We start from the raw sequence: 25,597 nt of genomic DNA on the forward strand, positions 1-25,597 counted from the left end.
TGGATCATGGTCCCATTTCTCCATCTTCAAATCCAGCAACAACACTTCAAATCTTTCTTGCATTACATCTCTCCAACCTTGGTACCATTGTTATATCCCCTTCTCTGACTCTAATTCTGTTGCCTACATCTTTCACTCTTAAGGATCCTTGTGATTCCTTTGGGTCTACCCAGATAATCCATATATATATATGGATAACATCCATAGTTTAAGGATGATTAAACAGTTTATTTGATTAACAATTCTAATTCCATCTGCAATCTTAATTCTCCTTTGTCATGCCAGGCAACATATTTGTAGGTTTAGGGGATGACAATGACATTGAGGGTTGGGCATTATTCTGTTCCAAGTTTCAAGTAAATCCAGGTCTGCAGATAGCTATCCTCTCCAATATATGGAGAAAGCCCACGAAAGAGGGAAAACTGAGGCATTGCCAAGAGATAGAGAAATACGAGAAATTGAAACTACTTGTTGGAGCTTCTGGATCTGGCCATTCCTGAAGTCAATGTACCTCACTTCAGTATGATTGTGTAAGTAAAGAGATTCCTCCCATTTGTTTAGAACATTTTTTAACTGGAGCACCTGGGTGGCTCAGTAGTTGAGTGCCTTCGGCTCAGGTTGTGATCCTGGAGTCCTGGGATCGAGTCCCACATCAGGTTCCCCACAGGGAGCTTGCTTCTCCCTCTACCTATGTCTCTACCTCTCTGTGTCTCTCATGAGTAAATAAAATCTTAAAAAAAAAAATTTTTTTTGAACTGCGTTTCTCTCATTTACAATTTAAAGAGTCCAAATTACTTATGTGTATGTATATACATCTCATATATGTTTATACACTTCTAGAAAAATCTAGAATCACGGGTAATAGAGTTGGAGTGGCTTGTATGAGGTAGCTTTCATTTTTTATTTAATTGTATTGTGCGACTATTGCAAAATGGCATTTATTACTTGTGTGATTTTAAAAGTGAAGAAAACATAAGAGACTGTTAAATTAAAGGTAAGTTCATCCAGGGCTCCAAGGTCTAGCTTAAGTAGCAGGAACCTCATATGTTTGTCTTTCATTTGCTGCTTTTAAATAGTACATGAGTCCACTGGAGAGCCCATAATTACAAGTTGCTTCGTAGGCCCTGATAATATACTTTATCCTTTAAGAAAGCTATTTAGATGGGACTGCAGATGATAAAAGGCCTACGCTCAAAGAGACAAAGAACTTGCTGGCTCATCTTTGCAGACCCGACATGTCCCTGTCTGGGTCTGCATGGTAGGCCTTGAAAGCACAAGTTTGTCCTAGTTCTCTTTATTGCTTCCTCAGACTATAAATACATGCATTATGGGAATCGAAGTTAAAAGAAAAGGAGCAGAAACAAATGCCTGCATTTCCCTTAGCAAAACAAAGAGACAAAAGCAGCCTTGACTCCAACTGCATTAAAAAAAGGGAACAGAACAGTTTGTTAACATGTTATAATTAAGAACTCTGAAGAATTCTCCTATTGGACTTGGCACAGTGGGATGCAGTATGTTGGATCTGAATTCCCTTGTTTTCTCTTGTGACAAGACCTCATGGATAGAGAACCCACCAACATACATGGGGCAGTTTGATGTTACTTCCCTAAAAGCGACAGTGTGAGTGCCCCAGCCAGGGAGCAGAGGCATCAGGATTCAAATATGGGCCTTTCTGGTGCCTGGATCCATGATTCTCAATACCCAAAGGGCATAAGAATCATTCAGGAACTTTATTAACCACCCAGATTCTCAGATTTCTCCCTCCCTTCTCTCCTCCACAAGGTTTAGAATTTAGAGATCTAGGGCTAGGCCCAATAACAGACATTCCAACAGGCATCATGCATAATCAGGTGCAGGACAAATACTCACATATTCACTCTCTCTCTGTCTCTATCATGCCTCCTGTCCTTTAACTTGATAAAAGTTATCTCAGATTCTGAGAAGCAGAGGTGCAGGATTACATATTTCTTTTTTTTAAAATAGTTTTTTTTTTTAAGATTTTATTTATTTATTCATGAGAGACAGAGAGAGAGGGAGGAAGAGACACAGGCAGAGGGAGAAGCAGGCTCCATGCAGGCAGCGGACGTGGGACTCGATCCCGGGTCTCCAGGATCAGGCCCTGGGCTGAAGGCGGCGCTAAACCGCTGAGCCACAGGGGCTGCCCGGATTACATATTTCTGACTGGCACTCTATTCTAATATCCCAGAGCATAAGGAACTGAGACTGGGAGGCATTTCAGGGAGTGGCCATTACTGATCAGAAGTTTAAAAAACAAACAAGGAACCTCACAATTGATTACAAAGAAAGTCAACAAAACTTACACTCGTCTATAGAGAAGTAATCAATTTTTAAGATGTTAAATTCCCCAGGCTGTAGGCAATTATTCAAATTTCAAGGAAAGAATCAAACTTTATTGATCAAACCTTTCTAGACGCACATCAAGAAATTGCAGTGGGAGGCATAGTTTCAAAACCTTCTGTTGTCTACTGAAATATCCTTATCCTCACAACATAGCTCATTCATATTTCTGCTTTGTTTAGTTGTAGGCCTGGCAATTACTACTAATTAATACTACCACCTCCTTTAAAGCAGATGTTGAAAACAACAGTCAAGTATCTAAGTCTATGGCTGAACTGGACTGGACTCATTATTAAGTACTAAATAATTAAAAGCAGGGCATAATTTTTACTCATTCATTGTTCATTCAAGAGAGTCTGTTGAAATTAAAGAATGGAAAGAATCAGAATGCAGCCAAAGGTGAGGTGGGTTCAGATGTAGACCCTGCCTCAGTTAACTTTCCTACCTCCAGCACATCTGAGTCACTTTACCCAGCTCTGTCCCCCCAATCCCATAGCATTGATCTAATTACTATATAATTTACCTATTTACTATAGCTGTTTATGTCAATCACTTCGTCTTCGAATGGGAGCTCCAGGAAGCTGAGAACTTTGTCAGCTTTGTGCATAGAATAATGCCTGGAACATATTAATGCTCACATTCGAGGGAAGGAAGAAAGGAGGACTTTATAGTGGGAAAGAACAGAAATAAAAGATGCACAGACAATGTAGTAGCCACCAGCCACATGTGGCTATTGGGAATTTGAAAAGTGGCTAGTCTGAACTGATAGGAGGTTTTGATGACTTAAGACAAAAAAAGAATGTAAAAGATTTCATTAGCAATTTTCTATGTTGAGTGTGTGTTGAAATGGGGATCACTGGTCAAACTTCTCTACTTAGTGGGGAAAAAGCAGTGTTCCTCAAAGGACATTCAGGACATGCTGCATGCAAGTGACAAATGTTTCCTTTTTAGGCACACTGCTGAGAAGTAGGAAGTGCAAACTTAGGAGGAAGCATGTCTCCTCCATCAGCCACCTTAGGTCATTCCTACTGTCTACTCAGGGTATTGGGGCTCATGTCCCCTCAACAATTCTTCTCACTGATTTCCTCTAAAATTAGGAAGAGGGAAAAGGAGGGAGGAAAGAAACCAGGGTCCAAGTTTGAAGACAGTAATACATGCAAGAATAATCTCTGCACTGTGAAAATGTCCAAGAAGTATGACAAGTAAGCCTAGAACAACAGACAGAGGTACATTTATTAATGGGTAGAGGTTTCAGCTCAGGAATGAAATCTTTGGGGACATGCAAATATAAAAATCGATAAAAAGGTCTACAAAAGAAGGTCCTTCACAAGACATTAATGTCATCAATTGAACTCATCTCGCTATCAGAATGCTGTTCATTGAAACTTAGAGCCAGTTGGAATTGAGTAATTTGCTTAAAGACACAGCTATTGATAACCAATAAATCTTTCAAGGGGTGAGGAGAGATTAAAATGTTTATCATGCATCTAAACCACATTCCAATGTAAGCATGCTATTGTAGAAATGGCCTTCACTATATGGATTAATTTTTTAAATACATATAAAGTATTTAATGTAGACAACTTTCAAGATACAAATAGCAGATGTTCAAATAACCTCCGCATTCAAATGACTGGTCCTAATCTTTATCCAGCCCTCAATCTTGCTCTAAAAAGCTACCAGTCATTCCTTCCCCAATGGGCCCACTGTCATGGAGAGAATAGGGTCATGTCTGATGCAAGCTTCTCCCATAACACATTTTCTCTTCCTTCCAATGTTGTGTAGAAGTGTGGAAACTGGAAAAAAGAGTTAGTGTTCTGGAGCCAGGTATAGTTGTTGAATCCTCATTTCAAAATTTACTAGTTCTGTGTCCTGAAGCAAGGTATTAGGTTGAACCACATGAATTGCCGACATTTTTGCGGTTTGATTGGTGAAAATGGCAATTTCATATGGTTCAGTCTGACATCTAAAATTCTGAGCTTCGGGCAGCCTGGGTGGCTCAGCGATTTAAGCGCCCAGGGCGTGATCCTGGAGTCTGGGATCGAGTCCCACATTGGGCTCCCTGCATGGAGCCTGCTTCTCCCTCTGCCTGTGTCTCTGCCTCCCTCCCTCTCTCTCTCTGTGTCATCATAAATAAATAAATAAAATCTTAAAAAAATAAAATAAAATTCTGAGCTTCGGTTTTCTTTCTTAAAAGTGAGACTAATACTGCCTTTAATTGTGAAAATTGCAGGTATGCAAAGCTCTTGGCACAGTCCTTGAACAGAGTGGGAGCTCAGTAAATGGGAACTGTTATCATCAATCACTTAGAGTATGACCCACATAGTCTTTCTTTCTCCTTCCTTCACAGTTGTTACTGTCTTTTATTCACATACAATCACTTTAATAACTTCATTTTTCTCTCTTTCACCTCTTTCTTAACTATCTCAGAAATCTCTCTACATTGCCCTGCTCTCTTTCCATCCCTTCCCCCACACCATGTCCACATGGGCTACAAAGGAACCTCATCACAAATAGTGAATGTAAAAGTATTGGTGGAGGGGACATACTCCCGTCAGTGATAAGACAGTCAAACATTTAGAAATACTATTTATTTAGAAATACTATTAGATGTCATAAAGAACGTTTGTTTAATCTATACAATATGATCCTTCAAAGTTTCCAAAGCAGCTTTTACAATGTCCATAGAAGTCCCTCCTACCCTCTCTTAAATTGATAATTAAAAACTGCTTTTCTTCCAGCATGGATTTCCAGACACATTTTAAATATTATATTCAGTTTTGTAGCAACCTCTTTTAATTAATTATCTGGCATCTGTGATGTTCACTGTAAACAAATCATTTTAGCAGTACAGGAGCTTTAGTAGGCTAGTCTTGGAACCTAACACTCTTTATACTGCAAGAGGAAAATGATGACTTAGAAATGAACTTTGGAAAAGCGATTTATTTGTAAATTTGGAGGAAGTCAGATTGTTAAAATCCTGTAAGAACAAAAGAGGAAGGTAGAGGTGACAGGACTAAAGAAACAATGATGTCTCATTTGCTTTATTTTGTGAATTATAAATCATAAATTAAAGCAAGTTGGTGCTTAGTATCTCTTTACAGAAAGCTATTTTGGTGCTTAGAAAGTTTTTGGAATGTTTTTTGCAAGATCTCCATAAAATAGTTTCTCTCTATTCTTAGTTGACAAGGGCTCTTCATTTTATAACCTTCTCAAAGCATGTATATACATGGCCAAAACACATGCATTCATATGAGATTTTAAAAGTTACCAAACCATTATTTTGTAAAATTTTTCATTTTAAAAGTGAACTAAAATAACTCATTAAAAGGTCACCCTATTACACATACTGTCTACTTAATGGAAATTTGGGAATATGCATTTTATGTAGGATTATTTTGAGAAAAAAAATCCATTGGATTCACAAATTAATATGGAATATTGTCTAGGAAATGGAACCTGCAATCTACACTATTGCTAGGTATGGCTGAAAGTAATAATCTATTTATATAAATTAATCAAAGTATCATTGATAGTGTTTTCAGACTTATCACCTAATTTCAGTCACTGATTGAAATGTTAAGTAAATAATCCAGGTGGTATGCACATATAGTAAGAACCTCATTGAAATTTTGAGAGAGACCACCTTATATAATGCCTTATATTTCCTAATAGAAATTACTGCTTGTAGTTTCTATTACTTGATGTAGATTCCAAGGGACAGGTTGTACATTTAATTTTTTCTTTGCTTACAAAAGAACATGTAATATCAATGGTGACTAAAGCATTTTACACCCTCAGCATTATTCCATTTGGACTTTACATAACAATTCTTTGTATTATTACCTTTTCTTCTTCACTGTGCTGTGAACTCCTTGAGGACAATGATTTATCTTTTTCATCTTGGTGGTCCTCAATGCGCTGAGACATTTATTTCAATTAGGTTGGTATATTGGAAACAGAGACTCACTTAAACTACATCAAGAAAAAGAGTCTATTTTTGGAAGGACATGTGTGGACAGATCTAGAAGTAAAAATGACAGAGGCAATTCTGGGGATCAATGGCTCACTTCCTATTCCCCTCTTGGGACATGATTCCACACAGTTCTCTATTTCTCTCCGATATTCTCCTTCTAACTGGCTTCCTTTCTGACTCAGAATTCTTTTCCTTACAATTTTGGATCTTAGAGAGCTCTTCATAGCCTCTCTCGCTATGACTTCACTTCATCTGTGATCTTCTGCAACTCCCTCCCTTTTTCCAGCTTCTTAGTTCAAATTCTCCAAATAGGGAATCTGATTGGTCTACCATTGCCCTTTACAACAGGTCATTCAATAATTTGTTTTTTTAAAAAAAACAACCAAATAACTACTGCAACTAATAAGTATCTCAGTTTTACATGTCTAATATAGAACAATTGATGCATGTCCCACCAACCCTCTACCATTATCATTTCAGTCCTTGGGTGCCAAACCTTGACTCCTTCTTTGCTTTACCTTCTACCCATATATCCTTCCCATCAGCCATTTCAATGACCACACCTTTAAATATATCTTAAATCTTTCCAGTTTTCTCCTTCTCAACTGATAAAACTCTAATTTAAGCCACCATCATCTTTTGCTTACATTAACCAATAGTCACTTAACTGTTCTTTTTCCACTGAAAAATATATTTCACACAGCAGCCAAAATAATTCCTGAAATATACAAGGATGTCCATTCTCACCTCTTTTATTCAACATAGTACTGAAAGTCCTAGACAGCAATCAGATAAGGAAACAAAATAAAAGACATCCATATTGGTAAGGAAGAAGTCAAACTTTCACTATTTGCAGATGACATGATGCTATATACAGAAAATGCTAAAGACTACACCAAAAAACTACTAGAGCTGACAAATGAATTCAGTAAGGTCACAGGATACAAGATCAATATACAGAAATCTGTTGCATTTCTACACACTAATAATGAAATAGCAGAAAGAGAAATTAAGACAAAAATTCCATTTACAACTGCAGGAAAAATAATAAGATATCTAGGAATAAACTTAACCAAAGAGGTGAAAGACCTGTACTCTGAAAATGATAGAGCACTAATGAAAGAAACTGAGGATGACTCATACAAATGGAAAGATATTCCATTCTCACAGATTGGAAGAATAAATATCATTAAAATGTCCATATTGCCTAAAACAATCTTCAGATTTAATGCAATCTCTATCAAAATAACAACAACATTTTTTCACTGAACTCGAACAAGTAATCCTAGAATTTGTATGGAACCACAAAAGACCCCAAGTAGCCAAAGCAATTTTTAAAAAATGGGCAAAACTGGAGGTATCACAATCCAAGATTTCAAGATATACTACAAGGCTATATTAATCAAAACAGTATGGTACTACCACAAAGATAGACACATAGACCAATGACAGAATAGAGAGTCCAGAAGTAAATCCACAATTATATGGTCAATTAATCTTTGACAAAGGAGGCAAGGATATGCAATGGGAAAAAGACAGTCTCTTCAACAAATGATGTTGGGAAAACAGGACGGCAACATGCAAAAGAATGAAACTGGATCACTTTCTTAGACCATACACAACATAAACTCAAAATGGATTAAAGACCTAAATATGAAACCTGAAATCATAAAATTTCTAGAAGAGAGCACACTTAGTAACTTCCCTGACATTTACTGTAGCCACGTTTTTCTAGATATGTCTCCTGAGGCAAGGGCAATAAAAGCAAAATAAACTATAGGGATTACATCAAAATAAAAAGCTTCTATACAGTGAGGGGAAAAAATCAACAAAACTAAAAGGCAACCTACTGAATAGAAGAAGATATTTGCAAGTGACATGGATATGTCACTTTATTGGATGATAAAGGATTAGTATCCAAAATACATAAAGAACTTATATAACTAAACACCCCAAGAACAAATAATCCAATTAAAAATGGGCAGAAGATTTCTCCAAAGGAGACATCCTTTGGATGTCCAGATGGCCAACACACACATGAAAAGATGCTACACATCATTCATCATCAGGGAAATGCAAACTAAAAGCACAATGAGATATTATCTCACACCTGTCAGAATGGCTGAAAACAAACAAACAAACAAACAAAAAACATGAGAAACAACAAGTGTTAGCGAGGATGTGGAGAAAAAGGAACCCTTGTGCTGTGTTGGTGGAAATGCCAACTGGTGTAGCCATTATGGAAAAAAGTATGGAGGCTCCTCAAAAAGTTAAAAATATAACTACCATATGACTCAGTAATTCCACTACTGGGTATTTACCCAAAGAACATGAAAACACTAATTCAAAAAGATATATGGACCCTTATATTTAGTGTAGCATTATTTATAATAGCCAAATTGTGGAAGTAGTTCAAATGTCCATTAATAAATGAATGGGAAAGAAGATGTGGTACATATATAAAATGGAATATTAGCCATAAAAAGAATGAAACCTTGTCCTTTGGAACATGGATGGATCTAGATGGTATAATGCTAAGTGAAATAAGTCAGGGAGAGACAAATACCATATACTTTCACTCATATGTGGAATTTAAGAAACAAAACAAATGGACAATGAGAAAAAAGAGACAAACCAAGAAAAAGACTCTTAACTATAGAGAATAAATTGCTCAGAGGGGAGGTAGGGAATGGATGAAATAGGTGAAGGAGATTAAGAGTACACTTATCATGATGAGCACCGAGTAATGTATAGAATTATTGAATCATTATATTGTGCCCCTGAAACTAATGTAACACTGTGTGTTAACTATACTAGAATTAAAAAAAAATTTTTTAAAAATTTAAATTCTTAAAATATGTAAATCAGATCAGGTCACTCACCTACTTTTAAGCAAAGGATTCCCATTACAACTAGAATAAAGTGCTTTACATGGCCTATGAGGCTCTGATGTTGCCCCTGCCTGCCTCACTACGTTCCATGCTCTCCTCATCCACTGTGTTCTTGCTGTACTCTTGTATCTACTCCTTTACCGTACCAGGTCCCCTCTTCCTTTTGCACTTGCTTTTTTCTTTGTTTTGTTTTTTTACTTGCTTTTCTGTCTGCAGAAATCTCTTCTCCAGATCTTTGCATGGCTCATTCTTTTTGGGTCATTCTGGTCTTAGCTCAAATATCCCCTCCTAAGAGAAACTTCCTTGCCTTTCCCCTTCCCAGTTATTCTCTATCACATCACTATTTAGTTTTTGTCATTGCACCTATTGTTATCTGATGTGATCTTGGTCTTTGGTTTGTTTGCTTCTCTCTCTCTCTCTCTCTCTCTGTTCTGTCCCCTTACTGCAATGTTAAGCTCCAGGAGAAGAAAGACCCAATCTATCCTGTTATCCACTGGACCTCCAACACCAAAAACCTCCTTGCATGGAGTAGGCATTCAAAAAATGTGCTAAATGAATGAATGAGCCTCTCTTTGTCCCAGCAACCATTCATAGGTTGTTGACCAACAAATAATTTGGTGCCTACCCATCATCCAATTAGCTAAAATGGGTGGGGCCTCTAGGGCTCAAACATGGCTACACATGGCCTGGATCTGTAGCAGAGGGCAAGCATCTATACTCATCTGGTTACATGCTTGGCACCCATTTACTGATCAAATGAGCAAATGGACAAGTTCAAAAGTTCAACCAAACCTCTGAAGACTCCTGGTGATGCACAATAAGACTGAAAGAAGAGCTGAGTGTGCTAAGCTTTTTTTCATACTGTCTATGTTTCTCTTCCAGAAAACATTATAAAAAGTGCTAGAGACACACTGTTTATTTGGCTAGCGGCATTTGGTTGAAAATTGAAGTGATTTTTAAAACTACAGAAACATAGTCATCTGGGCACTAGTGATGAGCTTGAGCTAGAAAGTAATTCACATTACATTTTCATTTAGTCTTGCACAACATAAGGCATTTACATTCATTTTCTTCTATGGCACTGTGTGCTCCAATGAGATATTTATGCTTTACTTTTTATCTGCATAAAGGAAACAAACTTTATCATTCTTTAGAAAACATTCACTTTGCAGAGGGACCAAATGCCATCTCTAAAGACCATGGTAATCAGAGTAGTAATTTCAGGTTTAAATGGTAAAGTTCACATCAGTCTAAGATGTGGCTTAACTGACAAAAAAAATCATATGTAATGGTTCATCATCCATAGCATTTATTCTCTCTTAACAATTGCTTGCAGTGACTTGCAAGAAGACAGGAAAAACCAGTCCCTTCCCATTCTGGCAAGCAATAAATGCAACCTAGAAGTAAAAAAATAATAAATCCTTGAAAATTAACCATGAAGACAAACTCTTTCATATTTTTGTATCAATGAGGGAGGGTTAGCAAACAAGTTCTCTTTGCAACCACTATTGAGCAGACTGTTTTTAATGCCAACATTTTATGATAATTTGTTAAGATGAACACCATGACGTAAATTAATTTGATACATGAATTCTTAAAAAGTTCTATCATGCTGTGTAAATATTAATTTGTTAATTTAGGCGATTTGTTACAGACCTCCTTATCATTAGTAAAGATTAATAGGGTCTTAATTCCAATTATCTGCACTGTGACTTTGTGTGATGGTAATATTAGGTAAGGATTTCAGGGAAATTAGGCAAACTTTAATATAGTTGAAGACTTGCTATGGGTCTTGAATGGGACATATAAACTCTGTGTCTCAGTTTCATCAATGTTGGGTATGTTTTTTAAAAAGATTAAGCTCCATGGAAAGAGAATCTCTTTCCCTTTTTAAATTTCCTTCATTGTGAAGCTTGATGCCTGGTACCATACTGAACATTTGTTGTATCAATTAACACATCTCATAGGAGTTCACTGAAGAATGCTGATTTAGTAAAGCAACTGGGTCAGGGGCAAGTGGTAAGATACCTTTGCCAGACATCAGGTGTAAAGAAAGAAGGACATAGTGTTCTCCAAAAACTTTTGCCAGAAATACAAATGTCTAATAATTATAATAACAATGTGTTTATCTTCTCCAATGATTAAATAAGTGCATTTATAGTATTCCATATTGAGAAGAATGTGAACAATCAGGTATCCTCCTGGATATCCTCCTGGATTTACTTTACACTATATTAATTGTAGCATTATTTATAATTGTGAAGGACTGAAAAGGCCTAAATAAAACTATATTAATTGTAGCATTATTTATAATTGTGAAGAACTGAAACAGCCTAAATATCCATCAATAAGTGATTGGCTTAAAAAAAATAAGTGATTGGCTTAATAAATTTTACTATTATGGTATAATAATGAGGCCAAAAAATATGTTAGACCCATAAGGGCTGACATGCAAAGATATAAACAATTTTTTAAAAAATAAGAATGAATTTGCAAAATGATATTCACATTAGAATTGATCTGTATAAAAAAAGAATTGATCTGCATAAAAAATGAGTGGACATAAAGAAAAAGTTTGAAATGATATCCACCTGAACTCCTGATAGCAATCACCACTGAGAAATCACATTAAAGGAGATTCCAATATTCTATTTCTTTCACTTCTGTACAGTGAGATTTTTCAGGACAGAAAATAAAATGTGTTCTTTTTTCTAATAAAGTAAAAGATATTTTAAAATGGAGTTATGTAAACAAAAGAAAGTGAGATTGTTTTAGATGATGGGATATAAGATAGAGGAAGAAAGAATGGAAAATGAAATCCCTGGTAGGTATGCTAAAATAAAACATTAATGTAGAGGTTGTTCAGGATAATTCTCAGCTAATTTCTAAAGATTCCAAGAGCTAATCAAGTGCATCTCAGAAGAAGTCCCAACTCTGCAACTCTGCAAATGGTTCTCTGCACTTTCCACTTATTTCTGCTATTTTGGTGCTGGGCTTAAGGAGCATTACAACTACAAATCCTTCATTGTAATCAAAGATGTTCAAGCTCCCTGATTAGTATCTGGAAACTCTCAGTTCACCAACTCCCGCTTCCTTCCAAATCCACCTTTTTGCCAGGGAAATGAGGATCTGCCACAGCATTAAACCCTTTGGAATAACTTTGTTAGAAAACCATGTCATTTATTTGACTCCTTTACACCTCGCCTCCAAGTGACAGCTGCTACTATGGCACAGAATCTTTCAAAATAAAAAGTGAAAAGTTCTACAAACTGTATCAGCAACAGCTCATTTATTTCAGATTCTAGCTAGCTGCAGAAAAGGAAAAAGGGTGATCATTATAGCTCCAGCCTGGAATTGTTGTTTCTTCACAGTTCATTCCTGGACTTGGGAAATCAACTGGAAAGCAAATGCCAGCAATTCTGAGTTGCAAGGAACACAGTGTATCTGAAAACCATTCCCTAAATCCTTCTTGCCTGCCCAGCTTGCCTGTCATCGAGGAACACGCTATAAGATCTGGGAGGGAGGGGAGGACGCACCGAGATTGTGGAGGTTTGTCAACTTAAGGACATCACTGCTGTTCATCACAGTGCAATGATGAAGAGGTAAGCCAAACTGAGATATTCAAATCCTAGTCTGCCACTTAGCAGCTGTATGGCCTTGGGCAAGTCATTCAACCTCAATGAGCCTGTTTTTGCACCTGTCAAGTGAAGCACAGAGTCACTATCTTATGGGGATGTTTTCTCCTAGGGATGTTAGAGCATAATATATGTGACATGCTTTGCACACTCCCTCTTTTTTTTTTTTTAAGATTTTATTTATTTATTCATGAGAGAGAGAGAGAGAGAGAGAGAGAGAGAGACAGAGATACAGGCAGAGGGAGAAGCAGGTTCCATGCAGGGAGCCTGACATGGGTCTTGATCTCAGGACTCCAGGATCACACCCTGGGCTGAAGGCAGGCACTAAACCACTGAGCCACCCAGGGATCCCTGCACACTCCCTCCTTTATGGTAAAACTATCTGGCTTTTATTTGATAATAATGATGCTGATCATGATGACAATCATCGTCATCATTACCATCATCATAATCATCATTCCTGTTAGAGTTTGGGGCGGCTGTAAACAATTCTATTGAAACACTCATGGATGTCAAAAGATTTAGACAGGTTTCCAGGTTTGGCATTTACTAGCTGTGTGACTTAAAAAATCTAAATCTCTGTGCGTTGATCTCTAAAAGGGGAATAAAAATACTCTGGCTCAGCCTTTGTTACAGTGTTGTTTGACAATCCAGGGTATAACGACCATACCAATGATTATACATACACACATGCACACATATATATAAGATAAAAAAATTAACATATCCATCCTACTTCCTAATTTCTACCCTAATTTCTACTTGGTCTAATGGGGAAAGGCAATTAGCACTTCATCCTTTTTTGGTAAGGGGTAGGGAGGGGGACATGCTTAAAAGCACATAATGGGGTGGTAGTAAAATTGCTACAGTTAGTCCATTACTAAATAATTAGAAATTACTATTTGCTTTTCTGTCATTTATAGTTTTCATTCTAAGAGTAATATGTGCTGACAGCAGAAAATTTAGAAATAAGAGAATATAGAAGTATCCATTTGCTTACTCATGGTAACTTTCTTTTTCTATTTTATCATGCTAAGTATAATAAATAAGGCAAGTGTTTAAACAAAAGTGTAATCTCAAATATTTTAAAGAAAAATCTATCAGTGTTAAAACACAAACTATCACGGAACTGCAAATTGAAGCCTTATCTATTTCTCCCTAGGTCACCAATTCTCCACCTACTGTGTGTCTAAGAATCACGGGAGGACTTACTTAGTAGATGCCAATCCTGGGCCCACCTGGCACTAATGCTGAGTAGGTAGATCTGTGGCAAGAATCTCTTGGAATCTCTATTTTTACCAAGTTTTCTACATGATACAGATGCAGATAGGGGGACCCTGAACCTCCCGTCAAGAGAGATTCTAAATTTCAGAGTCATTTCCAGGTCTCTGCATTCCCATAGCTGGATCCTAGAAGGGGAATCAGGAATGTGAGTGCTGGCCTTTCAGCTGTCACTGCTTCACAACCCGGGCCCTGAGGCTTTTACCATCCTATTCTGTAGAGCATCTGGCAAGCAGGCAGCTTGAGGACTTGCCTCCTTTTTGTTTGACCTTGCGGCCCCCAGAAAATTCTATTCATTTTGTGGCTCACAAAATGTCATTCTTTCTGGGATGGGTGGGGTTGGGAAAGGAGATGGAACACAGGTCCCACCACTCAACTGGCAACAGCTTGACCTCATAAAGTATATTGTGTGACTTCTGGTCACCAGTTTGATAGCTCCAGGGGATGCAAAGAATGTTTTAACATTTCTCTGTTTCCAGAAAAGAAGGAAGCAGAGATGGAGGTTACTGGGACCTTGGAACAGACACCTAACATTTTCTTTCTTTCTTTTTTAAAAATATTTTTTAAAAATTTTATTTATTCATGAAAGACATACAGAGAGAGGCAGAGCCATATGCAGAGGGAGAAGCAGGATCCTTGCGGGGAGCCTGATGTGGGACTCAATCCCAGAACCCCAAGATCACTCCCTGAGCCAAAGGCAGACACTCAACCACTGAGCAACCCAGGCACCCCAGCACCTAACATTTTCAAGGGACAGGATATACATAGAGATGTGAGTGGGATGTTTCCTTCTGACAGTCCTAGCTATTAGTATAGCCGATTTCCTTTGTTCTTTTCTAGGCAATTTGGTCTCCGTCTCTGTCCTTCTAATTCTAGGAAGGAAAACAGATAAAAGAAAGAACTAGAACTTATTTTTATAACTTTGAAGAAAGCAATGTTTGCATCCTTCTGAGGTGTTGAGCTTCTCTCAGGTAATGAGGTTCTGTTCACCACACTCCCTCATGCCTCCTCTGCAAAATTACACACAGTGAGACCAAGAACTACATAAAAGGCTCACTCAGCATACACTAATTTAATCTCTGCCACTTGTCAACTCCCTCTGGGAGCTCCACAGAAACAAAAGCCTTGATTACATAACCTACAATCATTCTCAGTAAGTGCCCCAATCCTGGTCTTCCAAAGCCTGTACGGATTTTACCTAAATAGGACAAATATCAGTGCAAACCCTCTGAGGTTGAAAGAGACTTATATAAAGTAATTTCATTGAATCTTCTTATTTCCTTCTGCTTTCTCTGAAGCAGCAGTGGTGGGGGCACCATCAGTGCTCCTATCCAAGTTCAAGTACAACTGTTGCCCTAAAAAGATTTCCATCTTCATAGAATTAGGGGTCTAATTCTCTCTTAAGATAGCTTCAATTCAGTCTTCTCATTTTATAGATAAGGAAACAAGTTCAAATTGGAGCTGTGTGCTGGTCATTGCCTCTTTGTTCTCAGTTCCCTGCTCCTTCCATGTTCTTTTCTGCATTTCCAGGGCTTGATTTCCTTATCAACTGGCTTCGCATTAGGTTCAGCCAATGGGAAGCTCTGGTGGGAGACCAGAGGGTGTCAGCAAGGGAGAAGCCGACTATCTCTCCCCCCCTCTCTCTTGCGGCTTTGGGCAGCATCTCTAGCAGTGGCTGCATCTCTTTCTTGGTTCCTGCTCCTTTCATAGTCCCAGCTTTGGCCACGCAGACCCCATCTTCTACTCTAATAAGACCCTCTTCCCTTTATGCTTCTTGCCTGGGGGTCAATAATTTTTTTTTTTTTTTTTAGAGATAGAGAGTAAATACTTTAGGTTTTATAGTTTTACCAATAGGCAAAACTGAGGCTATTTTGTAGCTACTTTTATAATATTTAAAATGTAATCATTAAAAAATATAACCCCCTCAAATATATATACCATTCTCAGCTCATGCACCATGTGAAAAAGGCAGTGAGGTGGCTGGATTTGGCTCAAGAGCCTTACTTTGCCATCTCCTGCTCTACCTTAGGGGCAGTGGTGGTATCCCACAGTTGCTAACCTCTGGATTCCCTCTTGGTCCCCTTTCCTCATCATTGAAGCCCTACCTACCCAGTTCCCTTCTTCAGGATGCAAAATGTTAGAACATCCTTTGCATCCCCTTCTTTGGGGATGAGCTCTATTTTCCTGGCTGGACCTTGACTGATATCAGCAATGACTTGTTTACAACCAGATTTCATAAAGCGGAATTATTGTCTACTTCATAAATTTCTTATGGCTTTCGGAGATGTGGGTGCAAAGCTGTCTCAATGGAATTCTGTAAGTTTCCATTTAAGTTAGGTCAGCTGGCTGCCTATGTGTGTGTTGTTGACTGCACTGGTTGACAACCTCATGCAGTGTTGAAAAATTCTTGGCACCAAAAGGTGCCTATGATAAACTGAAGTTGGTCCCCATGCTGACCAAATAATACTCAGCCTTACTCACAAAAATGATGGAGAAAGCTGGTAAAAGATGACAAACAGGGTTAGGTTGTAGATGAAAATTCCCATAGGAGATGAGCCATGGATGACCATGCGAACAGTGCTATATGCCACCTATATGCCACACAGCACCCTCTCCACTGCCTCTGTCCCTGTCCAAGCCACTGCCTCCCCTTCCCCTGGATGGCTGCAGTGGTTTCCTAACTGGCCTCCCTGACTTCGCCATTGCCTCATGCCCCCCCAGACTATTTTATAGCCACAAGCAAGATCTTTCAAAAACATAAAGTTGCATGGTTCTGCTGTTCAAAACCTCCGAAAACTTCCCATCTCACCCCATATAAAATCCAAATTCCTCATATTATTTCACAAGATCCTATGTGATCCAGCTTCTGTCTGCTTCTTCAATGTTCATCTCCTACCTCTCTCCTTCCCTCCACCTCATTCCAACCCAAGAAGGTTGGTCTCCTTATTGATCTACTGATTATGGTTTTCTTCTTTTTCTCTATGCCTTACTGGTACTGCCAGGGATCACCTGCCCAGACAATTACAAATCCTTGTCTCAAGGGGTGCTTCTGTGAGAACCCAAACTAAGGAATCCTTTTAAGTCCCCAACACCACCAATGTTTTGGGGGAAGTGTTTTAACATCAGTACTCCCATCTACACAGGTCAGGAGGGGAACTGTGGGGTGAGGGTAGAGTAATTCGTCATTCACTAATTTTTTCACTTAACTCATTCCAAGCCAGTAGCCACTGTACCACATTTTCTGTGATCTCTGCAGACACTCCCTACAAATGACGATTCTTGTCTTCACTGCAGAAATCTCCAAATATGACTGTCCTTATTCTTGGTCTATAGCTATACTCTGGTGCTAGTTCCTTGCATTACATTCTATTAATCAAGGGTGCTTGGGTGGCTCAGTCAGTTAAGCAGTTGACTCCTTTTTTTAAAAAAAAATTTTAAAGCAGCTGACTCCTGATTTCAGTTCAGGTCATGATCTTAGGGTCCTGGGATTGAGCCCTATATCAGAGGTCCATGCTCAGCAGAAAATCTGCTTGAGGATTTTCTCTCTCTCTTTCCTTCTGCCCCTCCCGCCTGCTTGCACATGCTCTCTCTAATAAATAAATAAATCTTAAAAAAAAACCTATTAATCGTATCTACAACAAGGACACTACAATTCCATGAACTCTTCATGTGTGTCAAACTCTGTGTTACATAAATAACTTGTACGACTTAACTGAAAGGTCACAATCATACTAAGAGGCAAGTACTACCTTCTTACAATAAGGAAACCTAGGTCCAGGGAGATTATAACTTGCCCATCTGCTAGGTGTCAGAGCTTGGATTTGAAGCCAGAGTTTTGGCAAAAGATATACCATTAACCTTTTGGCTACACCACCCTCAAATCTCTCCAGCTCTCCCTGCCCCGTAGAACCACTCAGTCTCATCACACGCAAAATCTATTTTAATGCACAACATTATGATGAGATACTGTAGTTATAAAACTTCTGAAACGTTAGCCAAAAAAGAGTGAAACCCTTCGGTAATGAGAAACAATAAACAAATGCTTAAATGTAATTGCAAATGCAGCATTTCCTGAACACAGGAATAAAACACTGCAGCCCTTAACATTTTTATTTTCCCCAAATTGGCCCTTACGGTAAAACAGTTTATCACCACTGCTCTAGGGTATGGATCTTGAGAAAAAAAATACTCTCCCCCCCAACGAGCTAGCATTACTAGGTAATGACCCAAATGCCACAGAATTCTTGGCATCAACCTGCACCTGTCCCCATGTTCCAAACAGGAGTGGTAGGATCAGAGCAAGTGTCTATGATTATAAAGGGGGAGAACAGGTTGTATGTGGTCAGTACCCAGCTGAGCACCCTAGTTTGTCTTTCCCTCAATACAGAAGACCCCTCTTCAAATTCTATTTCAAGAATCCTGAGAATTAGGCTCAGAATCTCATTCCCCTACCCCACTCAGGCCACAACCCCAGGAGGACTGTGCTAGTGCCACCAAGCACTAGCACTTGTCTCAGCTCTTCATCACTTGATTCTTCTTGGTTTCCTCAGTCACTCCTCATGTCCTTCCTTTGTTATAAGCACAGACATCCCCCATAGGTTAGCCCTGTGCTCCTGTTCTTCCATCTCTCTCAGGACCTCTCTTCTTCCAGGACTTCCTTTTCTTTGCATGAAGACAACTCTTTTGAACTCTGTTCAGGCTGTGCCTCTTCTTCTTACATGAGTTTAGCACAAAAATTCCTGATAGAAGACACTTCAAACTCTGCATAATCAAATCCAAATCTATATTCTCTACTTCAAAATGGTTTTCCTTATTATTCTTTTTATCATCTGTAACTCCTTTTCCCTATTCAATCCCCTAGAAATTACAGATCTTCTAAAATCTTGTCAAAAACTGCCTTTACCACTTTTGTCACTTTTCCTTATCATATTTTTTTGCTCTCTCTCACCATGCGTCCAACAGTCTAAACATTGTTTTCTTTAGCTTTTATTCAAATTAGTAGAATATATGAAATCCAAAAGTTTAGAATGAATTTTCTATGTGTTGTTGAACCAATTTCTCCCCACTCAATCAGAGGAATGGTAACTTGCTTCACTGGGCTGGTGTACTGATCACATGATATACATGAATGAGGCTAACACAATGGTTGTTACATAGCAGGCTTGCAATAGGTATTTGCATATTTATTCATTCATCACTAGGGCCCATTAGAGCTAGCCTTCTCCATGAAAATCTTTGCTCCCATAGCCCCCAAACTCCTTAATCTTCGTCCTCCATTTGATATGTATCAAGTATCCATGCAGAGTTAGTTGGCACTCTTTAAGTACACTTTCTCTGGAAATTAAATTCCTTACAATAAAAAACTCTACTTCACACATCTGTGTATAAAGGGCTAAAAATTTTGAATCCAGAACCCTCCAAATTATCAAGCAAGTTTTTTTTAACCAAATGAGCACATATAGTAGGTAAGAAAATGGTTAAATATTACTTGCTCATTTTAATCACGAGTCAAAAGGAAGGTAGAGGACAAATGTTTTATGCCCATAGTAAAAGAATATATTGTTGAATGTAAATCCCTTCTGATATGAGTCAAAAATATGTACATCTGGTGGTATAAAGGAGCTACACACTTTGGCATATGTATCAGAAGCAGCACACGAATATTTTGTAAATTATCTAACATTTTCTAAATTGACTTTATCCCACACCTGATAATCTGATAAGGAAGTTAAGTAAGTTTCCTTTGCTCTGTCATTTACAGACTTGGTATTAGAGTTTATTGTCTTCCTTGTATTTGCAATAAACTGAATAGTTAGAAACTGGTGAATGCTCTTTTATTTCTAAGATTATGATAAAATCATTGGCATTGGCTTGTAAAGTTTCAGGAGAAAATAACCTTTTTCACGATTTATGTCATCAGCCTCTTGCTAACCCAACTTCTTTTGAAACAAATGGCATAAAAATAATCTGTATAAATTCTAGATGTTGTCACTTACTATTGACAGCTTCCTCAAGAAGATAATGGTACAACATTTTAAAGCATCCAAATGTATGAATGGAATTGCAACTCTAGTAAAAAAACACTCTAGTTTTTGGAATGGTATGGGTATCTTTTAGATGGACACTAATGGGGCAAAAGTGTAAGACATTCTGTGGGATGAGTGGGCTAAACTGAATTCCTGATAGTAGACTCTAAATGTTGTACAGATGTGGTAATCAGAAAGCCAAAAGCTTTCTTGTTTTCTTCTAGAACTGGTTTTTACAGTACTTATAGGAGGCCCAGGGTTCTAAGGAGATACTAGAGGTGCTGTAGCAGGAGGAGAGTGGGTAGAGGATGTGTGTGGCAGGGAGAAGGTGAAGGAAGACAAGTTCTGTGCTTCCAGTCTCTTTCCTCACCTGCTTCAACTTTCTCAGGGACTCCTGTCTGTTTTATATACAGAGCTTCTAAGCAAGGTAGTGTTTGGAAGACAAGTTTCTGCTACTGAAAAAATAATGGTTGATATCTTTGTTTCAGAACCCAAGTAAAAATATTCCAAATAAGTGGGTCACTGTACTCATAGATGGCAATAAATATTTTTATCCAATTTCTTTGCCTTTTATTGGCTGACAATATGTCTTGGGAAGAAAATTAAGCCCAATACTGGAAACTGTTTGCTTGAAGTGTCTTTTCAAATTGTACACATAACCAATGATGGCATGAAATTAAATATCACCCTGCTCTCCACCAACAAAAACAAAACAAAACAAAACAAAACAAAACGCAAAACAAAAAAACAGGCACTGTTTTCTTGTCTAACCAGGTCTCTTGATTATTCTTTTCCAGTATGAGAGACAGAGAGACCTGTTTAGTGACCTGTTACTCTTCAAATCTTAATGGACAGACTTTCAAGTCATCTGTTGCTACCACATCTTTTGGTAGGAAATCATTGTAGAAGCAATGCACACCTTACAATTTCATGAATAATGTTATTAAGCATTCTACCCCTGGTACCCAGCCATTGACATTTCTTAACTCCTCTGCTAGATCCCAGCCATTGGTAGTTCTTATCTCCTATCCTCGATCCCACATATTGATCAGTGAGTGTGCATTGGCTTGGCCATTCTCCATTAAAGCTAAGGAGTTCATCCAGAACTTCAGAAGTGGCAAGCACCCTTCACCAATCCCTCTAGCTTCATTTCTAGTCATGAAGGTAGCTTTTTTTTTTAAACCAAATTACCAGGTTATGTTTACTATTTCTGACCTTTGCACTCTATTTTTATTTTAGAGAGTATCTACTTGAGCAGAGGCATTTGCAACTTTTATTAATTCTACTCCTAAAAATCATTCAGTATATTGGTATAAATGCCACTTCCCATGATTCTTTGTCTATGAGCTGAGGTACTTTTGTTTTAGACTAGGGAAAGTTCACTAAATCAATATAATAAGGATGTGTTCCATGATATACAGATCCTCTGAGATGCTTAGTGAGGAAAGGTGTCTGCGGTCAAACATATTTGGGAAACATTGTGTTTCTCTTGGTGATTCAAAATGTGCATTAGAAAGGCAGAGTGCTAGAGTGCTAAAAAGTATTTCTTAAACTTATTTGACTATATAATTTTTAAATTATTCCCCACATCTCCTCTCCCTCCTCCTTTTCTACATTAAACATTAAATATCTAGGACTCCATGGGAGAGATTTTGGCAAACACTGTACTTTCCTATTTAAGAAAAGTTTTCAATTTCTACTTTTCTCTGTAATTCCAGAGCCAGCACCATGTCTGGCACAAGGTGATTACTCAATAAATGTTAAACTGAAGTGAATAAAAGAGTAGATTAATGAGATGCCAAACATTATGCTGGAAGTTGTTTTAAAAAATAATACCAGCTAGGGACGTCTGGGTAGCTCGCTAGGTTAAGCATTAGACTCTTGATTTTGGTTCAGGTGGTGATCTCAGGGCCACGAAATGGAGCCCAACACTGGGCTTCATGTTGGATGTGGAACCTGCTTAAGATTATCTCTCTCCCTTTCTCCCTCCCGCTCCTTTAAAATAAGAAAGAAAAAAATGCCTCTCTGTGAGCATGAGCAGCTATTCCCTACCTGAATGGGTAGGCAAATGCTATGTCAATGCTGAGGTTACTTTCCGTCTTGTTGACACAGTCCACACTCAGCCGCAGGCCTCCAGAATAGCCACCGCATGTTGCAAATGCAAAGATTGCAAAAAGCTGTAGAAAAAAGAAACAAGAAAGAAGGTAGTCATTAGAATCATGCTAATCTAATGAAATATATCAATAGGAGTTGAGCATCTGAATTGAGAGAGGTTATGGTTCTTCTGAAATGTGACATCATATTGGGTTCAGGCTGGGAGATGAAAGCCAGGAGGATGATACGGACTGTTGAGGTGGTATCTGAAAAAAAAGCCTGGTAATCTGGGATAACTCTGAGGAAAACCGAACACAAGGACAAAATATCTATGTTTGATTGTGTAAAGAGCTGTCATACCTCAGAAGGTGGATATGACCTCATATCGAAAGATCTGGAAAGTTACACAACACACTAAGGGATTAATGATGGATGCCTCCAGGTGGGAAGAATTTGAGGTGTCTCCTTGCGTTTTTCTTTTGGTTTATCTGTTTTTTCTGCAATAAACATGTTTTATCTTTTTGGAGTAATATAGTTTTTTTTTCTTAAAAAGGCATAGAATTTAAGAGCTAAAGGGCTGAAAGAGAATATATGAGTATCTAAAAGGCACTACTTCAAAGCATGAGATTTCAGTATATGTCAGCCTCAAAGCCTCCCTGGTTGTTACATCTCTATATCAGTTGCTCTTTGTCAATTATTATAAGATTCAACTAGTTACAAGTTAATTCATAATCTATTCCAGTATAGAACATGGATCTGCGGAAATTGGGTACTGAAAATTAGGAATGGGAAATCAGGGAAGTCTTAAAAAAGGAAGATACATCTGGGAGACCAAGGATGGCCTAAGATGGGAAGCAAATGCTAAACTGTCTGCTAAACTTAGTCAGTTTGGCGAAATTCAAAGTATTTCCTGCTCATTTCCAAAGAAAGTCAATATAGTGCACTTTAACATTAACCCATGCTGTAATAATCCTCTTTATTTTATTTTCATTTTGGAATTCAGCTTCTTGAGGTAGTTTGGGGTCCCATTAGTAACACTAACTCACTTTGCACAGCAAAGCAGAATTATTGTATAAGGGTTAAATGTATGGGTTCCAGAATGTGACCTTAGGAAGTTTCCTTAATTTTTCCCATGTCTTGGTTTCCTTATCAGTAAAACAGCACTCATAATAATTCCTCTGGATTATTTTGTTATTCATAACACAAAGCAGACAGTTGCTGTGGACAAGAAAGCTGCGGGAACTGGCAATGTCATCAAGTCTATTGGTGAAATGAGTGTTATCCATAACACCCGCCACCTCAGTCTTCCTTGGTAGTGCAAAAGTCTCAGAGCTGTTGGTCTCAATTGGCCATCTGACTTCAATAGGAAAAACAGACTGATTAATGACAAAAATAAGTATTTTAAAAATGGAAACAACTTAACCAAAAGATATAGTAGATGTAGTAACTGTGTTTATGTGTGTAAAGCATTTGAACTGATCCTGGCAGAGGGTAAGTACTCAATAAATGTTATTACTCTAAAGAGATGTGGATGGCTCCTTCGTAAGATATTCCAGGCCATAAAATAGGAAATTCAGACTTACTGTTTAGCTAAATTGACATGACCATCAGCCCCAGTGAACCAGCATCCAAACACTCCAGAAAAACCGATCTGTTTTGCTTCACTTTTCTTCCTAGTTTGCTTCATTGATAGCATTTGAGGAGGCGTTCAGAAGCTACTCCAATCCACTCCACAATCTGGGGCTGATGCACATGGAACACCAAGGCTGAAGGGAACCTGATTTTTATCCCGGTGGCGTGCATCTGCTCACTTCTCACGACCAAATGCTCTCTTTCTGTCAGCTCTTAGTATTGGTAGGAATAGGAGGAAATGAGTTTAATTGTTCAACTCTTAAATCTAAGTTGCATTCTATAATACTGGATGTTTCAGCCTTTGTGTCATGTCAAAATACTGCCTTCAGTAAGATTTCTTCCAGAAGGAAGAGTGGAGTAAGGGAGCCCAGAACTCTGTGGTATGGCTATGGAGACAGGCTGTATCCTGTCCATGCTTTCTCATCTGTAAGACAGGAATGTCCTCTGTATCTTCTTGAATCACTGAGAGGATTAAGTGAGATGGAATACATATTTATGGGCAGCCCCTCTCAATTCATGCAGAGATTTATGTTGTAGTTGCACATGTGCACTTCTATTGGCAAGAATCATAAGCGTGTAATTAGCACTTGTACATGTCAAGGTTAGGAGAACTGTCCATTCTTGCCATTATTAAGTGTCTACTATGGGCCAGGTATTGGGCCCAGCACTTAACATATGTGATGTTATTTTCTCTTAACAGTGATGATGATGTGTGTGTGTGTGTGTGTGAAGCTTAGCATTCCCATATTAAAGATGTAGAAGAATAGCAGAAAGGCTCTAAGCAGTTGCATTTTAAAAAATTCCTTAAAACATTAAAATGTAGCTAGTTGGAGTTGAAGGGACATAACGATAAATCCTGCTAATTTCAGTGCTTAATAGCTTTAAGGGAAACTAACTCTTAGCTTTTCATCTTACATTAAAGTGCTTTATATACAGTAAGGATTATTAATACTACCATGTAATGAACTTAAGATGGAATGATAATTATTATTTCTTTAACTATTCAAAACGTTAGATGCATAGAAGGAAGGTGTCAAACTATTAAAACCACACACACTGCTACTTTTTCTTTTAACCTCTACTGAGCTCTGAAAATATAAGACATTGTACTTAAGTTAAAAATGATACCTATGGGCTTTCTGGTTAACTTTCTCCCTTCCTCAGTCCTTACTGATTAAAGAGAAATCATACTGTGTGACCGATAACAAATTCACATGGGTTTGGTGAGGATTAAACAGATAATGTCTGTACAACACTGGGAGAGTCAGATCCTGCTGAGTGAATAACATATTACAGGCATGGCTGATTCCATATTTGGGAGAGTGAAATCAACTCCTTCAGACTCTATCAGCCGGGAGCCTAGCTCTGTAATTAGAATACATCAAGACAAAGTAGGAAAAGGGGACCAGAAGCTCTTCGGGGGGTCAAAACTGAAGAGGAACGTAGAGTAGGAGGAAACTTGGAAAATGCTCTCACGGATTCCCCTCCCAGAAGTCTGCCCACCCACTCTCCCTAGGTGGTTGGGCAGAGTGACTGTGGAGCCAAGCAAAACCCGAGTTTGAGTCCAATTCCTAGCTGTCAAGCACTGAGCAAGTTATTTAACTTCTCCAAACCTAAGTTCCTATATCTCCTAAATCAGGACTAATTCACTGGTTCATTCAGCAGATGTTTAATGTTTTGCACTTACTTGGTGCCAGCTGGGAA

At 38.2% G+C, this 25,597-nt stretch overlaps 1 protein-coding gene across 2 annotated transcripts in view; it reads right to left on the reverse strand.

Annotated features, from left to right (window-relative positions):
* SYNPR (synaptoporin) overlaps positions 1-25,597 on the reverse strand; it is a 290,161-nt gene that overhangs the window by 84,449 nt on the left and 180,115 nt on the right. For both annotated transcript variants that reach the window (XM_038565948.1, XM_038565949.1), the window contains one exon: positions 22,220-22,344. In XM_038565948.1, the coding sequence (XP_038421876.1) occupies positions 22,220-22,344 (125 nt within the window). The remainder of the gene's footprint in view (positions 1-22,219; positions 22,345-25,597) is intronic.

The sequence above is a fragment of the Canis lupus genome, chromosome 20 (genome assembly GCF_011100685.1).
Source record: "Canis lupus familiaris isolate Mischka breed German Shepherd chromosome 20, alternate assembly UU_Cfam_GSD_1.0, whole genome shotgun sequence".
Lineage (NCBI taxonomy): Eukaryota > Metazoa > Chordata > Mammalia > Carnivora > Canidae > Canis > Canis lupus.